The 19,596-nt window shown below is 43.6% G+C and overlaps 1 protein-coding gene across 10 annotated transcripts in view; it reads left to right on the plus strand.

Annotated features, from left to right (window-relative positions):
- Window positions 1–17,700, plus strand: part of DIP2 (disco-interacting protein 2) — a 37,685-nt gene extending 19,985 nt beyond the window's left edge. For 2 of the 10 annotated variants that reach the window (XM_069123165.1, XM_069123122.1), the window contains 14 exons: window positions 2,249–2,464; window positions 6,235–6,372; window positions 9,075–9,269; window positions 9,585–10,077; window positions 10,200–10,536; window positions 10,619–11,432; window positions 11,517–11,947; window positions 12,038–12,269; window positions 13,279–13,409; window positions 13,529–13,915; window positions 14,148–14,483; window positions 14,545–14,841; window positions 14,930–15,480; window positions 15,572–17,700. In XM_069123165.1, coding sequence (XP_068979266.1) covers window positions 2,249–2,464; window positions 6,235–6,372; window positions 9,075–9,269; window positions 9,585–10,077; window positions 10,200–10,536; window positions 10,619–11,432; window positions 11,517–11,947; window positions 12,038–12,269; window positions 13,279–13,409; window positions 13,529–13,915; window positions 14,148–14,483; window positions 14,545–14,841; window positions 14,930–15,480; window positions 15,572–15,824 — 4,811 coding nt within the window. In that variant the 3' untranslated portion in view covers window positions 15,825–17,700. The remainder of the gene's footprint in view (window positions 1–2,248; window positions 2,465–6,234; window positions 6,373–9,074; window positions 9,270–9,584; window positions 10,078–10,199; window positions 10,537–10,618; window positions 11,433–11,516; window positions 11,948–12,037; window positions 12,270–13,278; window positions 13,410–13,528; window positions 13,916–14,147; window positions 14,484–14,544; window positions 14,842–14,929; window positions 15,481–15,571) is intronic. The other 8 variants (XM_069123187.1, XM_069123137.1, XM_069123171.1 and 5 more) reach the window with 5 other exon arrangements.
- The last annotated feature ends 1,896 nt before the right edge of the window (window positions 17,701–19,596 follow it).

The following is a 19,596-nucleotide window of genomic DNA, read 5'->3' on the forward strand; positions in this document are numbered from 1 at the left end:
ATGGCACGTTGAAGGGATACGTGAGTTTGGTGTTCGGACCAGTTCGATTTCAAACTTATCGATAACGCCTTTTTCATCTTTTTAATTGCGAAATAAAGAGCGACCAGTTGAGGTGTAGCAGCGAGATCGCAACGTGTGGACCGGTTAAAGCTTGGCCACGATCACGAGCTCGGCCGCGCCTTCGGCAATGGCTCGTGGCTGCAGCTGCGATCGGTCGGTCCACTGCGATCGGCCGCAATGTACATACTGTTTAACTGTACTTGCATACGGAAGAGCCACTTCCGCGTTATCCGCTCGTTATACGCGACGTAGGTACTTGTGCTATTGTCGCGCACGAAGCTTCCAAGCAAAGACAATTTTCTCGCTGCTTCGAGTCACGTTTGATTCGTGATTTCCCAACCATTTTCCTGCACGCGGAAACTCGTTAGGTGTCTGCCAGCGGCTCCGTTTCTTTCTCTCTCTCTCTCGTTTTTTCTTCGTTTTTTAACTCGATTACGATCTCCACGATGCACACCGCTGCCTATAATCCATTCCATTTATCGCGAACCTCTTTCATTGTACCAGTGGCGAACACGACGAAGCGAGTTTCTTGCGCGGCTCGTTGCCTGGTCGTTCAGATCCAACAAATTGTTCGCAACGAGAGAAAGCAGTTCGCTTAGTGAGTTAACGTCTCGATGTGCAAGCAATCGCTGATAATCGACAAGATCTTCACGGGAATTTCGATACCGGTAGGGAAACACGAAATCGCAAGTAACAGGCGATCAGCTGAAATAACTTATGGTTTTATACGGAAGAATCGGCACGAGGAATTCCGCGTTGTCTCTAAGTACATAAAATATGTGTCTATCGCAGATGTTTCGCACGAGCCTTCTTCCTAACTCGCTTCGTCACGCGTCTTTCTTTCCTTGCGTTATTTCAAATGGGAAAATAGAGAGGAGATTGAAAGGTTCGCGCGTACCAATCCTTCGAATATCACGGATTTAATATATAAAGTTCGATATTTGATATTTGAATATTAGAAAATTGAGAAGTTGAGCAATTTTGGAAATAAAGGTGGTTGGTCGTTGGAAATTTCGATACGTGGTAAAACTCGTGGAATTTAGATGTCTGCAAACAGGTATTGGGTTGTCCGAAAAGTTTCTTTCGTTTCATAAGGTGATAATAAATGAACAACAATTTCTGTTCTATATTATTTTATTGAATATTTATTTTTATATTATTTTATTTATTGAGGTATGATCCATTTCGTTCTATTTCTATTATTATGTTCGTGCATAATTCAATATAAAACAAAAAAACATTATGCGTCTATTATTTCCTTATAAAAAGAAAGAAACATTTCGGACAACCTAATATTTCCAAGTTGCGATTCGTCCTCCCATTCAACGATCTATCGTCGCTTTTGATTCACGACTATCCCAGCAACTGCGAACAAAAGGTAGCTTCTGCCTGAGGACGTACAATACCTACATATTACGTATAACCAATGATTATCCTGTCACGCCATTGTATTCGCTGCTTCATCGGTTACAGCGACATCTCGTTCTACCTTTTTCGAATAACTTGCGACGATGTAGCGCGGCGGGTCGCAGGTTCGTAGATGTCGCCGCATCTCGTTTTCGATATTCAACGCGTTTGCAGAACTATGCTCGAGCGTACTCTTTTGGAAGCTGCAGGACCGCGGTACCGTAATACGCAACAATTGGAAAAAAGGAAGGATGGAGATTCCTTGGTTTACAACGATGGTTATCGATGGGCGTGATTCCATTAGAGACAAAAATATGGTACACGGCAGCGAACGATCCGAGCTGGATTTACACCGCTGGTTACGATATTGTCACGGTTCGCTCGAATCTTATTAAATTCCATGGAGCGTGACCGTACGCGCAAGCGTTCCCTCCACTCTCATATCCTCGAATATCGTAATCGAAGAAACCGTGACCGTAACCGTAAAACTCGGAACGCGTTCAAACTGCGACGGGATTCTAGAAAAGTGAACATTTCTGTCGACCGGCCCATTATTTGTCAATCGTTGAAATCCGCTCGAACGTGTTATACACAGCGTAGGCGTTCGCGTCTAGCCGATGGTAACGGTGGCGAAGATGGTAAAGATGGAAAAAGGGGTAGCGGAGAGAGGCAGTGAAAAACTAGCCTGCGAGTTTCCCCTGCTTTGAGAATCGGAACGAGAAAACAAGAGAAGAGTCTGGAGGGTGGCTTTTGCATATGCACGTGTGTGTGTGGCACACAGGGGCTGGAAAGGATGGAGGAGGTGTCGGCGTCCTCGGTATCGCAGGGGTCGAGAGAACGGGTTATGGAAGCGGCGGTGGTGGTGGTGGTGGTGGTGGTATTGGTGTCGGTGGGTGCGTCGGCGTCGGCGTCGGCGTCGGCGTCGGTGGCCGACCACAGCCACGTGCACGCCGCACGCAACGCCGTGTCACGCACAACGAGAAGCGCTATCATTCAGGTAGCGCCAACTATTGCACGATTTAACGTATATACATATACATACCATATACGATAGATTTACCTATATCATGCATACATACATATATATATATATATATATTTTCTTTATCTCGTATCACGCCTAGAGAATTAGAGTTTAGCTCAGCGGCTCGTGCGGAATCTACTTACCTACTAGGCGGAGCAGCATTTAGTCATTAGAGATACCACATTGTTAGTGATGTGTGGATTGTCGTTTCGGTAGGAAACATTATTTTCATTAGTTATCCGATGTTGTTACGTTCACCGAATCAGTGTGCATTTTCGACTGTTCATGTAGTTTTCTCTCCTCACCGATTTTTCGTTTCCTCGTCTGTCTTTACTTAGCGAAACCGACCTAATTAATTAAATAGTTTTCTTAATACCTTCCTAGCTACTTGTGTTTCGTTTCGTCCGATTATCTGGCCCTTTGTCTGATTTAACCACTGTGCGGTTCGTTATACGAAGGAGCAAGGTAAAAGCTAAGAATATTGAAATCTGACTTCCAATTAAAACGTTATCGATTTGTTTTTAAGAAGTTAATCAAACGTGTAAAAGCGCGCGTCAACCACGTCTGTGTTTGTTTGCGTGTGTCTTTATTTATTTATTTATTTTTTTTCTTTATATAACGCCACGTTGTTCGCTAGATAACGTGAAGCAAAGTCTTTGATATAAATTTCCAGAGGGCTTGGTAAAGCGGCATTGCCGGGCCGTAAAGAAGAGAGGAGAATAGGGTTCGTGAAGGTACAAGAATCGCGATATCCTCCAAAGAGTTGTCTTTATACGCGGAAAAAAATTTATGAGGAACGCAAGCATCAGAAAGGGATCGCTGAATAGCTGACAGGCTGTCGAGCACTCGTTGGATAATTGCGATGCCGTTGGTGCTCGTCTTAATTAAGCGACGAGCCCCTCGGGCTTCGCACTTCACAGCACTGGCTGCGCTTCCACCACTCGTTGTCTTTTCCCGTGAATCCAATTTCTCTGCACCGGTGCCATTGCTAACCGTAGAAAAAATCACGTTGTCGCGAACGCGATCGAATTAATCGTTAGGCCCTTCGTTCTCGGTCGATTTGTAACGCGAACGCGTGCAAACAAGCCGATTAATGAAACGTCGTTACAAAGTACGTACTTGTCGATTTAACTGGAAGTCAGATCGTAAGATATCGTATAGTCGATCGTATTGTACATATGAAATTTCCCAATGTTAACGAATTAGCGAGTTTAGTATCGTGCAACGACGCGTGTAGATAACATAGATTATTTTCAGCGAATCCGTGTTGTTCCGCAACACGATCGCTGATGGTCTGTCGTAAGTGTGCACGATTTAGATCTTTATCCACGCACGTAGATATGATGTACAGTAACAGTCTAATTGTGCTTTATCGATCGAACGGAGAATACGTTTAGCCCATTCCGTGTTACTTTGATCTCATCTAATCGATCACGTTTGCTTTTTCTCTTTTTTTCTTTTCTTTTTTTGCCGATGATTTCGATCTCGTTCCTACGCGGCATCTGTTCAGATGAGTCGCAGAGGATCGCCGGATCGAATCATCGCTCGAGCCATCATCATTTCACGTGTCACGATTCATCCGTAATTAATCTTAGTAATCCGTAAATCATCATTCTCATCAGTAATGATCACAGGCATACACGTGATTCAACCTCTTCATGTTCTTCTTCTCTGAAAGTATATAATTTAGATAACATTAAATATTGCCACAACGATCGACCAAAGTATGTTAATTCAATTGTTAGAAATTTAAAGCACACAAGTTTCTTTTTTTACCATCTGATATCCGATCCATTGCTATTTTCCAGACCCTAACGGACAGGTAAAGTCAGTGGATCGTAGGATTTAACAAAGAAAGAGAAAAAGGGGAGAACAGTGGAACGATTTAAAGGTGCATAGAACTTGAAGAGGTTATCACGTTCTTTCTTTGATGTAGCTCGCTTGCTTGTAATCCCTCGTACGTACCGATTCGCGCAGAGATGCTTTTACACCTTAGATACCTTTGTAATTCGACTTAGCCGAGACCGGTTGTTCCACCTTCGGGTGACTCGAGATCGCAGCCAGCCATCCGTTGGCATTCTTGCGACTTGCTTCGACACGCTCGCGAATCTGCCCGCAACATCTCGATTTTTCCGTATCGGCTATTAGTCGACTCGCTCGAGCATTGACAATTTGTGTGTAAACAATCGCGAAACACCGCGTTTCCGCATACTTGTTTATTCAAACGGATGATAATCCCGGAAATTCGTGATAACGTTCCAAAGATGGCTTACGAGACGCTCTTCTACTCCTTTTTTCTTCTATTTTTCCCTCCCTTCTATCTTTTCTTTTTTTTTTTATTTTTTCCGATTGCTTTTCTTTTTCAAACTAATAGCCAGTCTTTAAAATGCACTGTTACACGCGTTCGGCAGTTCCTACACGCCGGTATCGATAATGAAGAAAAGTTGCTAAGATCGTTAAGTCGTATGCGACTGCGAGTTGCTGCGACCAACTCGATCGAATCATTACCGACAAGCTGTTCCTACGAAACAGACGAAACCAAATTTCTAGAGACTGTTACTTAACCGAACGACGTTGTAAAATGATCGATCGTTTTAGAGTTGTTTAATTTCCCTGAGCAGAGCAATGTCCTTAGAAACTGTACAATTTGTAATAACAGCAACTTGTGTTCCGCGGCAGATAAAAATAAAGAAGAAACAACGAAGAGAGAAAACACAGCAGTCGTACAATATCCTTGTTTAATGTCTTTGGTCGAAGGAAAGAGACAATTTAAAGAGAATGGTGAATCTGGTATGAAGCTCTACTTTATCGATTTATGGTAGAGTCGGTTGAAAATTTAGCGCTATCGTAGCTGTTAATATGTGAAATTGCACGCAGAACTTTCCGATCGTTTCGCAAACGTTGAAAGATTTCTATCTACGAGTCAGACGAGACGAGACTGGTATGATTTGTCCGCATATTCGCCGATAGTAAAATCGTGAAACACGTTGGTCTGGTGCTTAGTCGTCGCGTTGCATTCCAAGCGTCTTTAAAAGCTGCCAACTGGAATTCAAGTTACGTGGAAGTGGTCCCGCCGGCGAGATCGAATCGCGTCACAGCCCACCTCCTCTTCCGACTTCCCTGCGCCACTGCACAGCTGCGAACAATCGATAAAAGTGAAATCGTCGTCGTGGCAGCTTGCGAAGGTGGAACGACCGATCATCGACGGCGCCGTTTAGAACCTGCCCGAACAAACGACTCTCTTCAACCCCTTTCCAGTTTCTTCGTTCAGATCACATCCAATTTAGAAGAGAAACCCACCATGGAATAATAACGTCGAGATGAATGGATCGAATTTGTTCGTATGCCGTCCTTTCTTTGCCCAGTTTCGTCGTGCTTCACCGTCGGTCAAGTTGAACAGTAGGCGACGATATTCGGTTGGTAACTAAGTGATTGCGGATTTTGTCGATACAACCTAATGAAAAAATCCGCAATCACTTAGTTGCCAACCCAATAAATTCCAATGGAATTTAAATGCCACACTTGAGGCGAACATAGCGCGTGCAAAGGTCCATTCGTTTCGTCCTGTCCAAGTACAGCCCTGTCGAGACGCCTGCCCTACAAAACGAAAGAACGTTGGTGAAATGTGGTTCGTCTGGGTACGGTGGTAGAAGACATACGATAGAAATTTAGCGATCCCTGCCACTCCTGGTAGATCTCCTTTCTATGTCTATGTGGCGTTGTTGTTGTTGTGTTGCATGCAGGAGGCCGGCTAGTACCTGGCGGGATCGCCAGTCCCCCGGGATCTGGCGGCTCCACCGGAAACACCGGGAATTCGAACTCAGCGGCTGCGAGACGCGGCAATCGCAGACTCACGCGCAATGAGAGCCGCTATCATTCCGGTGAGTACATCATAGCTGGACAATTAACACTAGAACTACCATATCAGTCAAATTGACTGGTTTTACAATTTTACTTTAAAATTCTTAGTTCATGTTATATTTTTTTTCCTCAATGATGTAATGTCTTTCACAACGATAACTAAAAGAATAATATAATGAATTTTATTTAGTTCTTTATGTATTCAAACTGAAAATAATTTTTTTTCAAGGCTACTTATACCAATACCAGTCGAAATGACCGGTACTTGTCAAAATGTAAAAAGGTTTGGCAATCTGTTTATCGAACCCCAATTAACCAGTTTCCTCGTTTTGTACAACTTGCCACACGTTTTTCAAATTTTTACTGCGTATCATTCGATATGCCGATATCTGTTATCAGGAAAATTTCGGATCGATCGCTAGATCGCTAGATGTTAACACTAGAAATACCACACCAGTAAAACTGACTGGTTCTACAATTTTATAAATTTGTCAACCCTCGTTTAGGGATGATGATCCCAGATGGATTAAAAATACCAAAAATGTACTACGTAACATGGAATTGCTCCTGTAAGAAAGTAATAAATCAATAAATATACAAATATTCTATTATTATGTATTTTTTAAAGACCAGTCATTTTGACTTTGGTAGAAATAGCTTCGTGTTAACTATCGGTAGTTCTAGTGTTAAACGATCGAAAGCGACGAAAAGAAACGTTAACGAGTCCTTAACCCTCGCACGACGGCGATACGAAATACATGCGCCACCGTTTATTTATTGAAAGCGTAGCGGCGAACGATTCTCTCCGTCCCTCGATACTCGTTTCCTTGTAAACCGGCTTCATCCTACCTTGCTTTGCCGTCTAGTTTATCTTCCTTTTTCCCCGCTATCGTTTCCTCCTTCGCGTTTCCCGCCAATCGTAAACGTCTCGTTCGCCGTGTCTCTCCTTCCTCTTCCTTCGTCCACGCTTTTTACGTCTCGATGAAGTAATTAAAATCCGCGTTACCTTTCTTCTGCGGAGATAACACCTGCTTCGTGTCGTTTCGCTGGAACACGACGGATCTTGAAATTTGTATTCGGTGCAGTGCAGCTCCGCCGGCTAGCCACTCGAACATATTCAAACGTAATGGACGAATTAGTAAGGAGGCCGTCGTCGCAAGGGTTAACCCAGCAATCCTAGAAACGGGACGCGACGAATTCTCGATCAATAAGATTCTACGTTGACGTTTCGCCGTGTTACGCCGCGGCTATTCCAGACGATTCTCGTCTGCTCTGTCTTATCGGTGAAAATCGTATTGATCGAGGGTGCGTCGCGGCTCGATCACACGGTATTATTAATTGAAGAATTAAGATCCGCTGCACTGGACACGCTTGAAAATCGTGACTTGCGTGTAAATGAATCGTAGCGCATTAAGCTCGATTAGCTCGATACACGGAAACATGGTTGGCGAGTGCAAGGAATGCGCTTTCGGTGCCAGTGGTCTCGACTCTGACAAAGCATTCGCTGCGTCTGAACGTGTATGTGGGCAATTACTTTTAAGCAAACTGTAAAACCCGTAGCTACTACGTAACGCTATACAATGCAACTAGCCTGGTATCGTACGATCGTTCGGGAATGTGTCGAAAGAAAATGTCCTTTGTCGAACTCGTTGCAAAGTAAAAACCGCTTAACGTTGAAAGTAAGCGTCGATCGAACGTGGAAATCGAACGAGCTTTCTGCATGTTGGCGAATCGAAGCCTCTTACGTATACACACGTACGTGTATCTATATCGGTAGTAGTCGTCGGAACGGAACGAAAATCGAACGGTTCTCTGTGCGTTAAACTCCGTGTAGAAACTTGGTTTATACAGAGGAAGAGAGATGCTTGACCGGCACATCCCGCAGGCCGCAGCTGGTGCACCGTTAGCGTTCGAAGAGGACCAACTTGGAGCGCGCAACATAAGTCCGTGTCGATCCGAGTAACATTTGCGCGCCTCATTTACACGGAAACTCCGATCGAAAGATCACAATAGTCGCTCTATGCATCCTCTTCCCGTTTCGCAACTATTTTCGGTGACCAAAGAGTCTTTGATTCTTGTCGCGTTTATTCTTCGATGCGTCGACGCTGTTCCAGGTATTCTTAATTGTATCGAAGAGGGATATTTTTCAAATCTATCGAAAGGCATAACGAAGCGTAATAAAGACGAGTAGATTGGATGAACAAGTCGTTGCATTTCCGGCCGAGCTATACTTCTATCGTTATTACGTTCTAACGTCGGGACACAACTCGTTACGTGGAGCAATTGCGCGATTGCACGTGAGAGTGCAGGCTCGTGTACCGCTAGAAATAAGATAATTCGACACGCTTGGTTCTTGACAAATTCTCGACAGATTAGCCCAGCAGCCAGCTACGAAAGCCTACAACCTTCGAATTTACTGGATTCTTTCGCCGTGGAACGAATTTGAAAATTGTCGAAATTTTCATGCAGATGCCAATGTATCTATATACCGAGCAAACACTCGTTAGGAATTGAAAGGACACGCGTGAACGTAGAAAAAAAAAAAGGAAAAAGCATACTGTTATGCAAGTTGCGTAAAAGCTTTGCCGCATACCGACTTAGGCTATGGTGTTGAGCGTTGCAAGATTTTTTCGCGTGTCTTCTTTATTATAGCAGCTAATGCCGATGCGTTATGAAAAGTTCGCGAGCTCGTTCGGTTGATTAATCGACTCTGAATGCCCAGAGGTGCGCCAGGAGGCGGTGCAACAAGCTTTGGCAGCGATGCAGGGTCGTCCGAAGCCGTCGTTGCCGATGCCATCGAAAAGAACCTCCGTGATGGCTAGGAGTCCCGACCGAGAGCGTCGCGACAGCGGGGAGTCCAGTAGCGACGAGGACAGCGTCGTCACCGAAGAGAGTCCTGGTGCTGGTGGTCCAACAGGTATATATCCTCAGATATCGTTATTGTCTTCCTTCGCTTGTCTCCTTCTATCGCTACGATAAATTGCCTTCATCTTCCTGACTATATAGCTAGCTTGATCGTTTACCTATTTGCACACGGCAAACGATGGAACAGGTTATGCGACTTTTTAATTGAACGCAGCGCTTGCATTCCGTACGGTTAATGCAAATCCGTTGTGATACTCGAGATACTCGAGACAAGCGACTCGTGGTACAGCAGTTTAGTACCATCGAGAAATAACGACGAAGCGGTGATTCCCATGGCTGTCGGAGTGATTGCATGGGGGAATTTTAGGCACAGGACTGTCGGATACCAGCAGCACCGGTTCGGCGCGAGACACGCCTCCGCCTCCGAGACCACCAGCTAGGAGACCTCCTTGCGCGGACATCACAGATATCGCGGAATACACGCCTCACGCGTACTGCAACATCCAGCCGCCGGACGTGACGCACACCAGCAACACTCCGGCTGCACAGCAGTCGACCAGGCGACCTGGAGCTGATCGAGTGAATCGTTATCACGTCGTCGAGGATCAGAACAACACCGGCACTACCGGCCGCTGGAAAGTATCCGCTAAGATTCAACAGTTGCTGAATACTTTGAAACGACCGAAACGACGACCGTTGCCTGAATTCTACGAGGACGATGATATCGAGCTGGAAATCGCGGCCAATCCCAAAGATCCTAACGCTCCGAAACCGGAAGGCGGCTCTATGACCTCCGCCGTTGGCGAACCACTGTCGGTCGCCGCGGGATTGCCCAGGTCGCTCGAGGCCGCCATACAAAGGTAAGCAGGTCAGACGAGGGTTGTACTTTTGTTGTACTTTTTTCTTTTGCTTTTTCTTGGATCATCGATAATTCGACGATGGAGAGTTTTGAAGAAAACGTAAATTTTTGTAAATTTCACAGGTATGGCTCGGCATCGTATAAGGCACCAGTGGCAACGGTTCTCGATCCAAACGGCAAGCTTTGCGTAACGCTCACCTATGGAAAGCTTCTGAGTCGTTCTCATAAAATAGCCTACACGCTGTTGAACAAGGCTCTAAGTCGTGGCGGGGATTGTTGTTTGAAACCTGGCGATCGAATTGCCCTGGTTTACCCAAACAACGACCCCATTAGCTTCATGTGCGCATTTTACGGTTGTCTTCAAGCCGGCATTGTGCCTGTGCCGATCGAAGTCCCTTTGACGCGCCGAGACGCAGGCTCCCAGCAAATTGGTTTTCTTTTAGGCAGCTGTGGAATTCAGGTGAATCAACGAGCAAAGTAACAATCTTGCTCTGCTATTTCTACCGAATTTCCTCTCCAAGTATATCGAAAATGGTTTCTAGGTGGCATTAACCAGCGAAGCTTGTCTGAAAGGTCTGCCAAAAACGGCGGCTGGCGAGGTAGTGGCATTCAAAGGTTGGCCAAAGCTTCACTGGTTCGTTACGGAACATCTGGGCAAAACGCCGAAAGATTGGCTGCCACCGCCGCGATTAACAGACGACACTCCGGCGTACATTGAGTACACCACGGACAAGGACGGGTCGGTGATGGGAGTGACGGTGACGAGATCGGCGATGCTGGCACATTGTCGAGCTCTGACGCAAGCCTGCGGCTACACGGAGGGAGAGAACGCCGTCTGCGTTTTAGACTTCAAACGAGAGGTTGGCCTGTGGCACAGCACCCTCACCAGCGTTCTAAACGGGATGCACGTGATCTTTATTCCGTACGCTCTGATGAAAGTAAATCCCGCGAGCTGGATGCAAATGATCACCAAGCATCGTGCCAGCGTGGCTGTGGTGAAATCGCGAGACCTCCACTGGGGTCTTCTTGCCACAAAAGATCACAAGGACATTTCCTTGTCGTCACTGAGATTGTTGTTGGTCGCGGACGGTGCCAATCCCTGGTCACTTTCTTCCTGCGACCAATTCCTTTCGGTATTCCAATCTAAAGGTCTGCGGCCTGATGCCGTGTGTCCGTGCGCGTCCTCCAGCGAAGCTCTCACCGTATCGGTGAGAAGACCAGGCCGTGCTGGAGTAAACGCCACTGGACGAGGCGTGCTCTCTATGTCTGGTCTGAGTTACGGTGTTGTCAGAGTCGATCAAGAGAATTCTCTCACTTCCTTGACTCTTCAAGATTGTGGCCAAGTGATGCCCGGAAGTATGTTTCTATGCCAACATTCCCAAACCGTTCTACTTTAAGCGATTCGTAGCGAACGAAATTGGAAACGTTCCTTTTCTTCAGGTATCGTTGTTGTGATCAAGATGGAAGGACAACCGTTCATCTGCAAAACCGACGAAGTAGGCGAGATCTGCGTGCATAGTTCGGCAACTGGAAACCAATATTGGGGATTACAGGGATTGACGAATAATACGTTTAAAGTCTCCCCGCTTCAAGCCGATGGAAGTCCGCTGGGTGACGTAGAATACACCCGTTCTGGTTTATTGGGTTTTCTGGGTCCTGGTGGTCTTGTGTTCGTTTGCGGTTCGCGCGATGGTCTTATGACGGTCACGGGAAGGAAACATAACGCCGACGATATCATTGCTACTGTGTTAGCCGTTGAACCCATGAAGTTCATTTATCGTGGAAGAATAGCCGTTTTCAGCGTACGCGTCCTCAGGGACGAGCGAATATGCGTCGTTGCAGAACAAAGACCCGACTGCAGCGAAGAGGAAGTACGTTTTTAACGATACTCTCGAATCGCTATTCGCACGACGCGAATTCTACATGTACGATACACATCTGTACGACGTTTATTTCCTCAGAGTTTCCAATGGATGTCCCGAGTACTTCAAGCGGTAGATTCCATTCACGCTGTTGGAATATATTGTCTGGCGTTGGTTCCACCAAATTACCTTCCGAAAACACCGCTGGGCGGTATTCATTTGTCGGAAACGAAACGACGTTTCCTAGAGGGTACTCTACACCCGGCTAATGTTCTTCTTTGTCCGCACACTTGTGTTACCAATCTACCCAAACCACGCGAAGTCCATTCAGGTAAGAGATTGCACATTCACCTGTGAGTACTATCCCCGAACCAGGTGTCAATTAAAATTACGGACCTTCGATGAATTACATGAATGTCAGCAAGTACAAAGACGTATATACGTTCTTTTTTGTTGTAACATTACTTCGTTTTTTCTTTGCCTATTATAATTTAAGCGAAGATCCAAGAAATTGGTACAAGGTTCGATAGGCTGAATATTTAACGGCGCACAACGATGCTGTATTGATAGAAGGTTTACCAATTTGTCGGATCGTTTCGCTTAAATGTACATGAGAATGATTAATTGGGAGAATGAATGAGCAGTTCTTTTATAATTAATTCGCGGTCACAATATCGCTCTGTTCAAAAATTCTCATTAACGTGAAGGAACGTAACACTTACGCTTTCTTACAAAGTTATCAGTAGGCTTCAATAACTTAGCACAAATGTACAAAGTATATAACTGTCTCTTGCTACATATCATGTATTGTTAACCCACCCAACACTAAAAATATTTAATGCTTAGCATGTTATTCTATTATTTTTGCCCTTCTTTCTTTTGGCTGAGTTCCGAACACCCTAGTAGTAGTCCAAGCCTATAGACGAATTGTTTCTAGCGATGTGAGATTCCTCTTGATATTCTCTGTAAATACAAATACTCTGAACTTTCACGCGTGCAGGAAAAGAAAAAGCTGCCTTTTTACCTTCGATCGGTTGCATCCATGTTTTTTTCTTTTTTACACGATGCTTTCCTGTAATTTCACATCGCTACCTCACCAGACGTTCACGTTTTCGAGAAACACCGAATTGATTTTTGTTTGATAAGTATGTACAGTCCATGGAATGCTCAGAGCACGTCGATATAAAGGACGCGCGTAAATCACCTTTCGACAATAACGAACCAGTTCACGTACCTAGCTTTGATTTTCCGGCCTCAGTCAGGGGAGAGTGTGTGAGCTACTCATTATTGGGTTGAGTGTTTGTGTTGGTTTACTAACGGAATGGTGCGGGGGCGTGTAGCGGGGGATTCTGTTGCAGACGTTGGTCCGGCCAGTGTCATGGTGGGCAACATTGTTCAGGGTAATAGACTAGCTTCGGCCCAAGGACGAGACATGGGTGTCCTAGACGAGGATAGTGATAATGCTAAAAAGGTTCGTCTTTGCTAGAAATTGTTTTTTCTTTTTAAAGATAATTGTTACTAAAATTTCTCCGTTTATTTAACTTTATATCCTCGTTTTGCGATTTACATTCTAATATTATTGATTTGCAGTATCAATTTATTTCGGAAATACTTCGATGGCGTGCTGTCAGTACCTCCGACCACGTTATTTTCACGTCGCTGAATGCAAAAGGAGCCGTAGCAACTTCCTTGTCATGCTCTCAGTTGCACAAGAAAGCCGAACGGATCGGCAATCTGTTGTTAGATCGTGGAAGAATCAATACCGGAGATCACGTGGCATTAATATTTCCTCCTGGTACTGACTTGATATGCGCGTTTTATGGTTGCCTGTATGTTGGCGCCGTGCCAGTTACGATTAGGCCACCTCACCCGCAAAACCTCCAAACCACTTTACCAACCGTTCGCATGATCGTGGACGTCAGTAAGTCTGTGCTCGTGCTCACGAATCAAAATATCCTGAAACTGTTGAAAACAAAGGTACATCGATACGTTATGATTCTAATGTACTCTACGTAACACGATCAGTATCTTGTGTTTAACCCTTTAACTGCTCAGCTTGAACGGATCTTGACGATTAACTTTTACGTTCTACCCCCGTTGCTCAACAAATATCTTCCTGAGTTATCCTTGGATTTCTACTAAAGCGGTTAAAGTGTTAAAATCTATCTCACGAATGATTAATTTGGCTGTTTTCCTTGCTATTGTACAGGAAGCGAATAATGTTGTCGACATTAAGAGTTGGCCGACGATTCTCGATATGGACGACATGCCAAAGAAGAAGCTACCTGTTATGTACCGAGCGCCCACAGCGGAGATGCTGGCTTATTTGGACTTCAGCGTCTCGACGACAGGGATGCTTGCAGGAATTAAAATGTCCCACGCAGCGGTGACGTCTCTTTGTCGTGCCATGAAACTTGCCTGCGAATTGTATCCATCTAGACACATCGCTCTATGCTTGGACCCCTACTCTGGATTAGGATTCGCTCTTTGGTGTTTGAGCAGTATATACAGCGGTCATCATTCCATACTTATACCACCGTCGGAGGTTCGTTTCCATATCGTAAACGTGGGAACGAAAAGGAAGCTTTTAATATTCTTGTTTGTAGGTGGAAGCCAATCCGGCATTGTGGCTATCGGCAGTTAGTCAATCCAGAGTAAGAGATACATTCTGTTCTTACGGTGTGATGGAATTGTGCACGAAAGGTCTCGGTTCTTCTGTTCATGCTCTGAAAGCGAGAGGCGTTAGTTTGGCCTGTGTTAGAACGTGCGTCGTTGTCGCTGAAGAAAGACCGCGAATCGCACTTACTACGAGCTTCAGTAAACTCTTCTCCGCTTTGGGTCTGAGTCCTCGTGCGGTCTCGACCTCGTTCGGATGTAGAGTAAACACCGCTATTTGCTTACAGGTTCGATCGCTTCCAAATTTCCAAAGATTATTTAACATTTTGCTAAGGTTTTTGTTACTCGATGTTAAATAATACAATTGACACGCAGGGTGCATCGAGCCCAGAACCTTCTACGGTATACGTTGATCTCCGCGCATTGCGCAACGACCGAGTATCTCTGGTTGAAAGAGGTAGTCCGCACTCTTTGTGCCTGATGGAATCAGGCAAATTATTACCAGGAGTGAAAGTAATCATTGCCAATCCAGAAACGAAAGGACAATGCGGAGATTCTCATTTAGGCGAAATTTGGGTGCAGTCTGCTCACAATGCCAGTGGCTATTTCACGATATATGGCGATGAGAGCGACTACGCGGATCATTTTAACGCTCGCCTCGTAACAGGAAACACGAATGAAGTTTACGCCAGAACTGGTTATCTCGGTTTCCTAAGACGTACCGAAAGCGTTCAACAGTCGGTTATCAGTGACATTCCCGGTGACACATCTACCGAGGCGGATCTGGTTCCTGGTGATTCTGAGTTACACGATGCTGTGTTTGTGGTTGGCGCCCTCGACGAAGCCATTTTACTTAGAGGAATGCGATATCACCCGATCGATATCGAAAACAGCGTAATGAGGTGTCACAAGAAAATAGCAGAATGGTAAGCAGAATAACAATGTGAAAATAGACATCACATTTTCAAACATAGTTCTCTTTTCGGTTGTGATAAAAATTATTTGTACGATTCACAGTGCCGTATTCACATGGACCAACCTCCTAGTAGTAGTGGTGGAACTCGACGGAAGTGAAAGCGAAGCTTTAGATCTCGTGGCGTTAGTTACCAGCGCTGTACTAGAAGAACACCATCTGGTAGTCGGTGTGGTAGTCGTAGTAGATCCCGGAGTAGTTCCAATAAATTCGCGTGGCGAGAAGCAACGAATGCACTTGCGTGATGGTTTCCTAGCGGACCAGCTCGATCCGATTTACGTAGCGTATAACATGTGAGCGATATCAGAGAACGCAGAAAATGCATTACATAACGAACAACAAGAGACTGGTATCGTACTTTCCAGTCATGTCCCTACTACCATGCTGACGCATAGGTATTCTCGACTCGAAGTCGCGAACTGCATTTCAAATTTTTGTCCTTTGTTAAAGGAGGTGATCTCTCTACGGAGAAGTTGGAATATATTGCGAGGACTCGACGTATTTTTAAAGCGAACATCGTCCCTAAACAATTTATATCCTTCGTTTGAAAGAATAACGTGTGTATTCAAATTTTTTATCTCGTCGTTGTATTAAAAGGGGTAAGAAAGTTCGTCACACTTTAAAATTTTCAACCGCTTGGTTATCGATACTTATTACTTATGAGAGGAAGCATTACTTTCTGCGTTGTAAGTAGCAAGTGTGAACGCTCGTTAGGAGAGAAGGAGAAACAGGAAGAATATAAAAGAACCGCTGTAGACAGGAAATGTCGACAAACGATTACTTTATAAAAAGTAATCGACCGAGAATTCTACTTAAAACGATGAAGAATGTCGAAGGATATGCTGAAAGCATTATGAATGCTTACAGAGTTAAGGAGATTTACGTAACCATTCGTATAGCATCAACGATTCTCAACTCGCAGCGAAGAAGCAAAAATGCAAAATTAATCTTGAACATCTTCGAACTTGAGACTGCCACGGACAAGTATATACAGCTCAGACATGACTCAGCTGTTTTTGCTAAAATTATGCTTTTATACATTGTATTACCTGAATATTAAAGTGACGAATAGTACCAGTCATTATTTATCAACGACATCAGAACGGTAGTGAGCTTTTTTATAAGAGGAAAATGGAAGAAGTTATTTTAACGAAGATGTAACTTTAACGAGTGAGTTTCATTGAGAAATCGCACTTTATTAAAAATAAAATGGACGATTGTTCCGCGAACTAGGTACAGGTATATACAACTATCTGATGTCTATTAGAAAAAGTAAAAGAATTTGATACACTTTATCGTAGACTCGTGTAGCTTGACAATTTTTTACTACATAAAGTAACGGTTAGCTAACGTAATCACACTATTGTAACGTAAAAAATTTTAACTGTCTACATTTTTTCTAATATATCGTTGCTGGAAAGGCATATATACATAGTTCGCTATCGCTCTGACTATCTAATTTTCGTTCGGGGAAGTTTCTACGTTGTTGGTGTCTTACAACGATTTTTAGGTGAACCGATTTGGAGACATGACCGAGTGGTCGTGACTTCAATTCGATAAAGGTTTCATTACATTTAGCTGCGTTGCGCACAACATCGCTCTTTTTATACGTTAAAGTATTTATATTATATTTCACAGCACGCAGTAAACCCTGAATACGGTGTTATATATGTTCTGAAAGTGTACTTTTTTTATACTCACGTCCATTGAAAGTTTACTCTCTTCCAATTTCGACGAAAACAATAAACACAAAGTAGTGTATATGTATTCTTAAGTTTGTAAAGTTTGAATGAAAATGATTTATTGCGTGCTGAGAGGGTACACTTTGAAAATCAGCCGAATCACTTAGACAATTTTTCCATAAAAAAGAAAGACTAAGACGACGTTAACGCAAATTTGCATCTCAGGGTTTTAGATCATTTATGACAAATGATACGATATAAAAAAAGAAGAAGCTATTTAGAACAACTCTTTTTGAATGACATTTAAAAAGGAAGACAAGGAATATGATAGCACAAAGAATTCAAGCAAGAAAGTAGTCGAAATAAGTAGCGCCGATGCGTCTGACCCTGCAGTTTTTATCTCTCTAGCCGATATGGAAAAGTTACCCTCGAACTATAAATATCGGTCAACGTATACGCCAAAAATTTAAATATACGCCAACTTTCCTCTCCTTTTCTTCTTACCTTTTTATGCACAAATGCGTTCTTTTCGTGAAATTGGTCTTTTTGATCAAAGCTCAATCTACGTATATCAACAACGCTACGACAATAATCGACTTTCGGGTTAAAATCACTTATTCACGTGTTATTTTCTTTCTTATTCTTACATTCGATTAAATTTACGTTTAGTTTTTGGTTTTTGGTTTTTAGTTTTAGGTTTGTTAACCGACGAGAGTTTCAATCGAGCGTCGTAACTGAAAGTTCGATTACTTGGAAAATTGTATCGATTTCCATAACAGGTTCAAATGACAACGAGCGAAATATTGGCAACGTATAGATCATTGTTGGCCTATCGATAATTATTTGCAATCGCAAAGATCTACTCACGCATGTATGTACGTATACTGTCTATGCCATTTTGCTCAAAAATCGCGGAGAAGTAGAGAAAAGAGCAAAGAAGTAGATGGGAAGAATTACGATTAAAACCCGAAGGTCGATCGCGTCCTTTCTCCTCTTATTGGAGTTTTATTATTTTTGAGATGTTTTCTATCGATGTGTACATTTGTTGATAGTTTTATAATTTTATATTCTTATTTTAATATAATGGCATACGACTATGAGGCGTGCACCGACCCTCGAGGTACCGTGCATCGGCTCTTGCCAGAAACGTGTTGCAATTTAAACGAAGCGGACTTGTCAATTTCATCTTTTTTCTTTGCGTCGTTAGAAGGCTCGTATTAAACTTCGTACGAAAATAGACGCGCGTATTATCGTCGCTTTACATATTGTAATTTTCTCTTGTATCGCGCACTGTAAGAACGTAGGTAGTGCGATGCAACCTGTTCCACAACTTGGTTATGTTTACAACAGAAATGTAGCCTACGCTAACAATGTTGGCGATTTCTACAGAAAAATGAAATTTCACGCGAAAGAAAAGAATATCAAGGCCTATTTTTGAACGGAACAATATTTTGCGCAATGTTTCTCCCGATAACAATAACACTCGTATATCTTGATCTAATTCAGAATATTGAATCGTTGAAGCGTAAGAACGTAAACTATTTACGTTATACGTGAAATGAATACGAGTAGACTAAGTAATCGCACAAGGCGTGTCTATAATAAATACGAAGTAGTAGAGTTAAATACGAGCCTCGTAATTGAAGAAGCCCAGTCTATCGGGGACCGACTCCGATCATCGACGATAGCCTCGTTGACGCGATATGCATAATTCGCAAGTTATAATAATAATTAGCTATCCCATATTCCGGGCGCCAATTTACAGGCGCCAAAATGTAAATACGTATAGAAACAGACGAGTTAGGCTCCTTTTCTTCGACACGTCTTACATTTCTCACAGTTGCTGTAATCGTATTAGACACAATGTTTATGTTCGTTTGCGATACAACGTACGCGAGAATATCGAATTACAAGTTCTTGTTCGTTTCATCTGTTTTGTGTTGGTAGCAACGAAACAGTGACTATCATCGGATACGTACAACAGTAGGAAAATGTAAAACGTTTCAAGCGTAAAGGGTGTTAAATACGGTTTTATAGACCCTCTCTTTATTACTTTTTCTTTTTTTTCTCTCTCTCTTTTAATGATTAAGGTATCGTGCCATGTCATCTTACGTCCTTTCGCGCTTTTACGCACGAAGAGACACCGATGATAAGAATAAAGAATCGCGCGTCGCCGTTCTACAGGATCGTATATCAATTCACCGGTATTTTATTTAAATAGTAGCTGTACGCCGAAATTCTCGGAACGTTAGGCTACGTAGAAGCGTGCGTGGTGTTTGCTAAGGCGAGGATGCGCACGACGAAACTGCTTCTTCGTGCGTAAAAGATCCGGAAACACAGCGGTGCACCCCGATCACGGTAGGAATGTGCAGCGTCAGGAAATTTTT

Source organism: Bombus flavifrons, chromosome 1, assembly GCF_040668555.2.
Source record: "Bombus flavifrons isolate JBK064 chromosome 1, iyBomFlav1_principal, whole genome shotgun sequence".
In the NCBI taxonomy this organism is placed as follows: Eukaryota; Metazoa; Arthropoda; class Insecta; order Hymenoptera; family Apidae; genus Bombus; species Bombus flavifrons.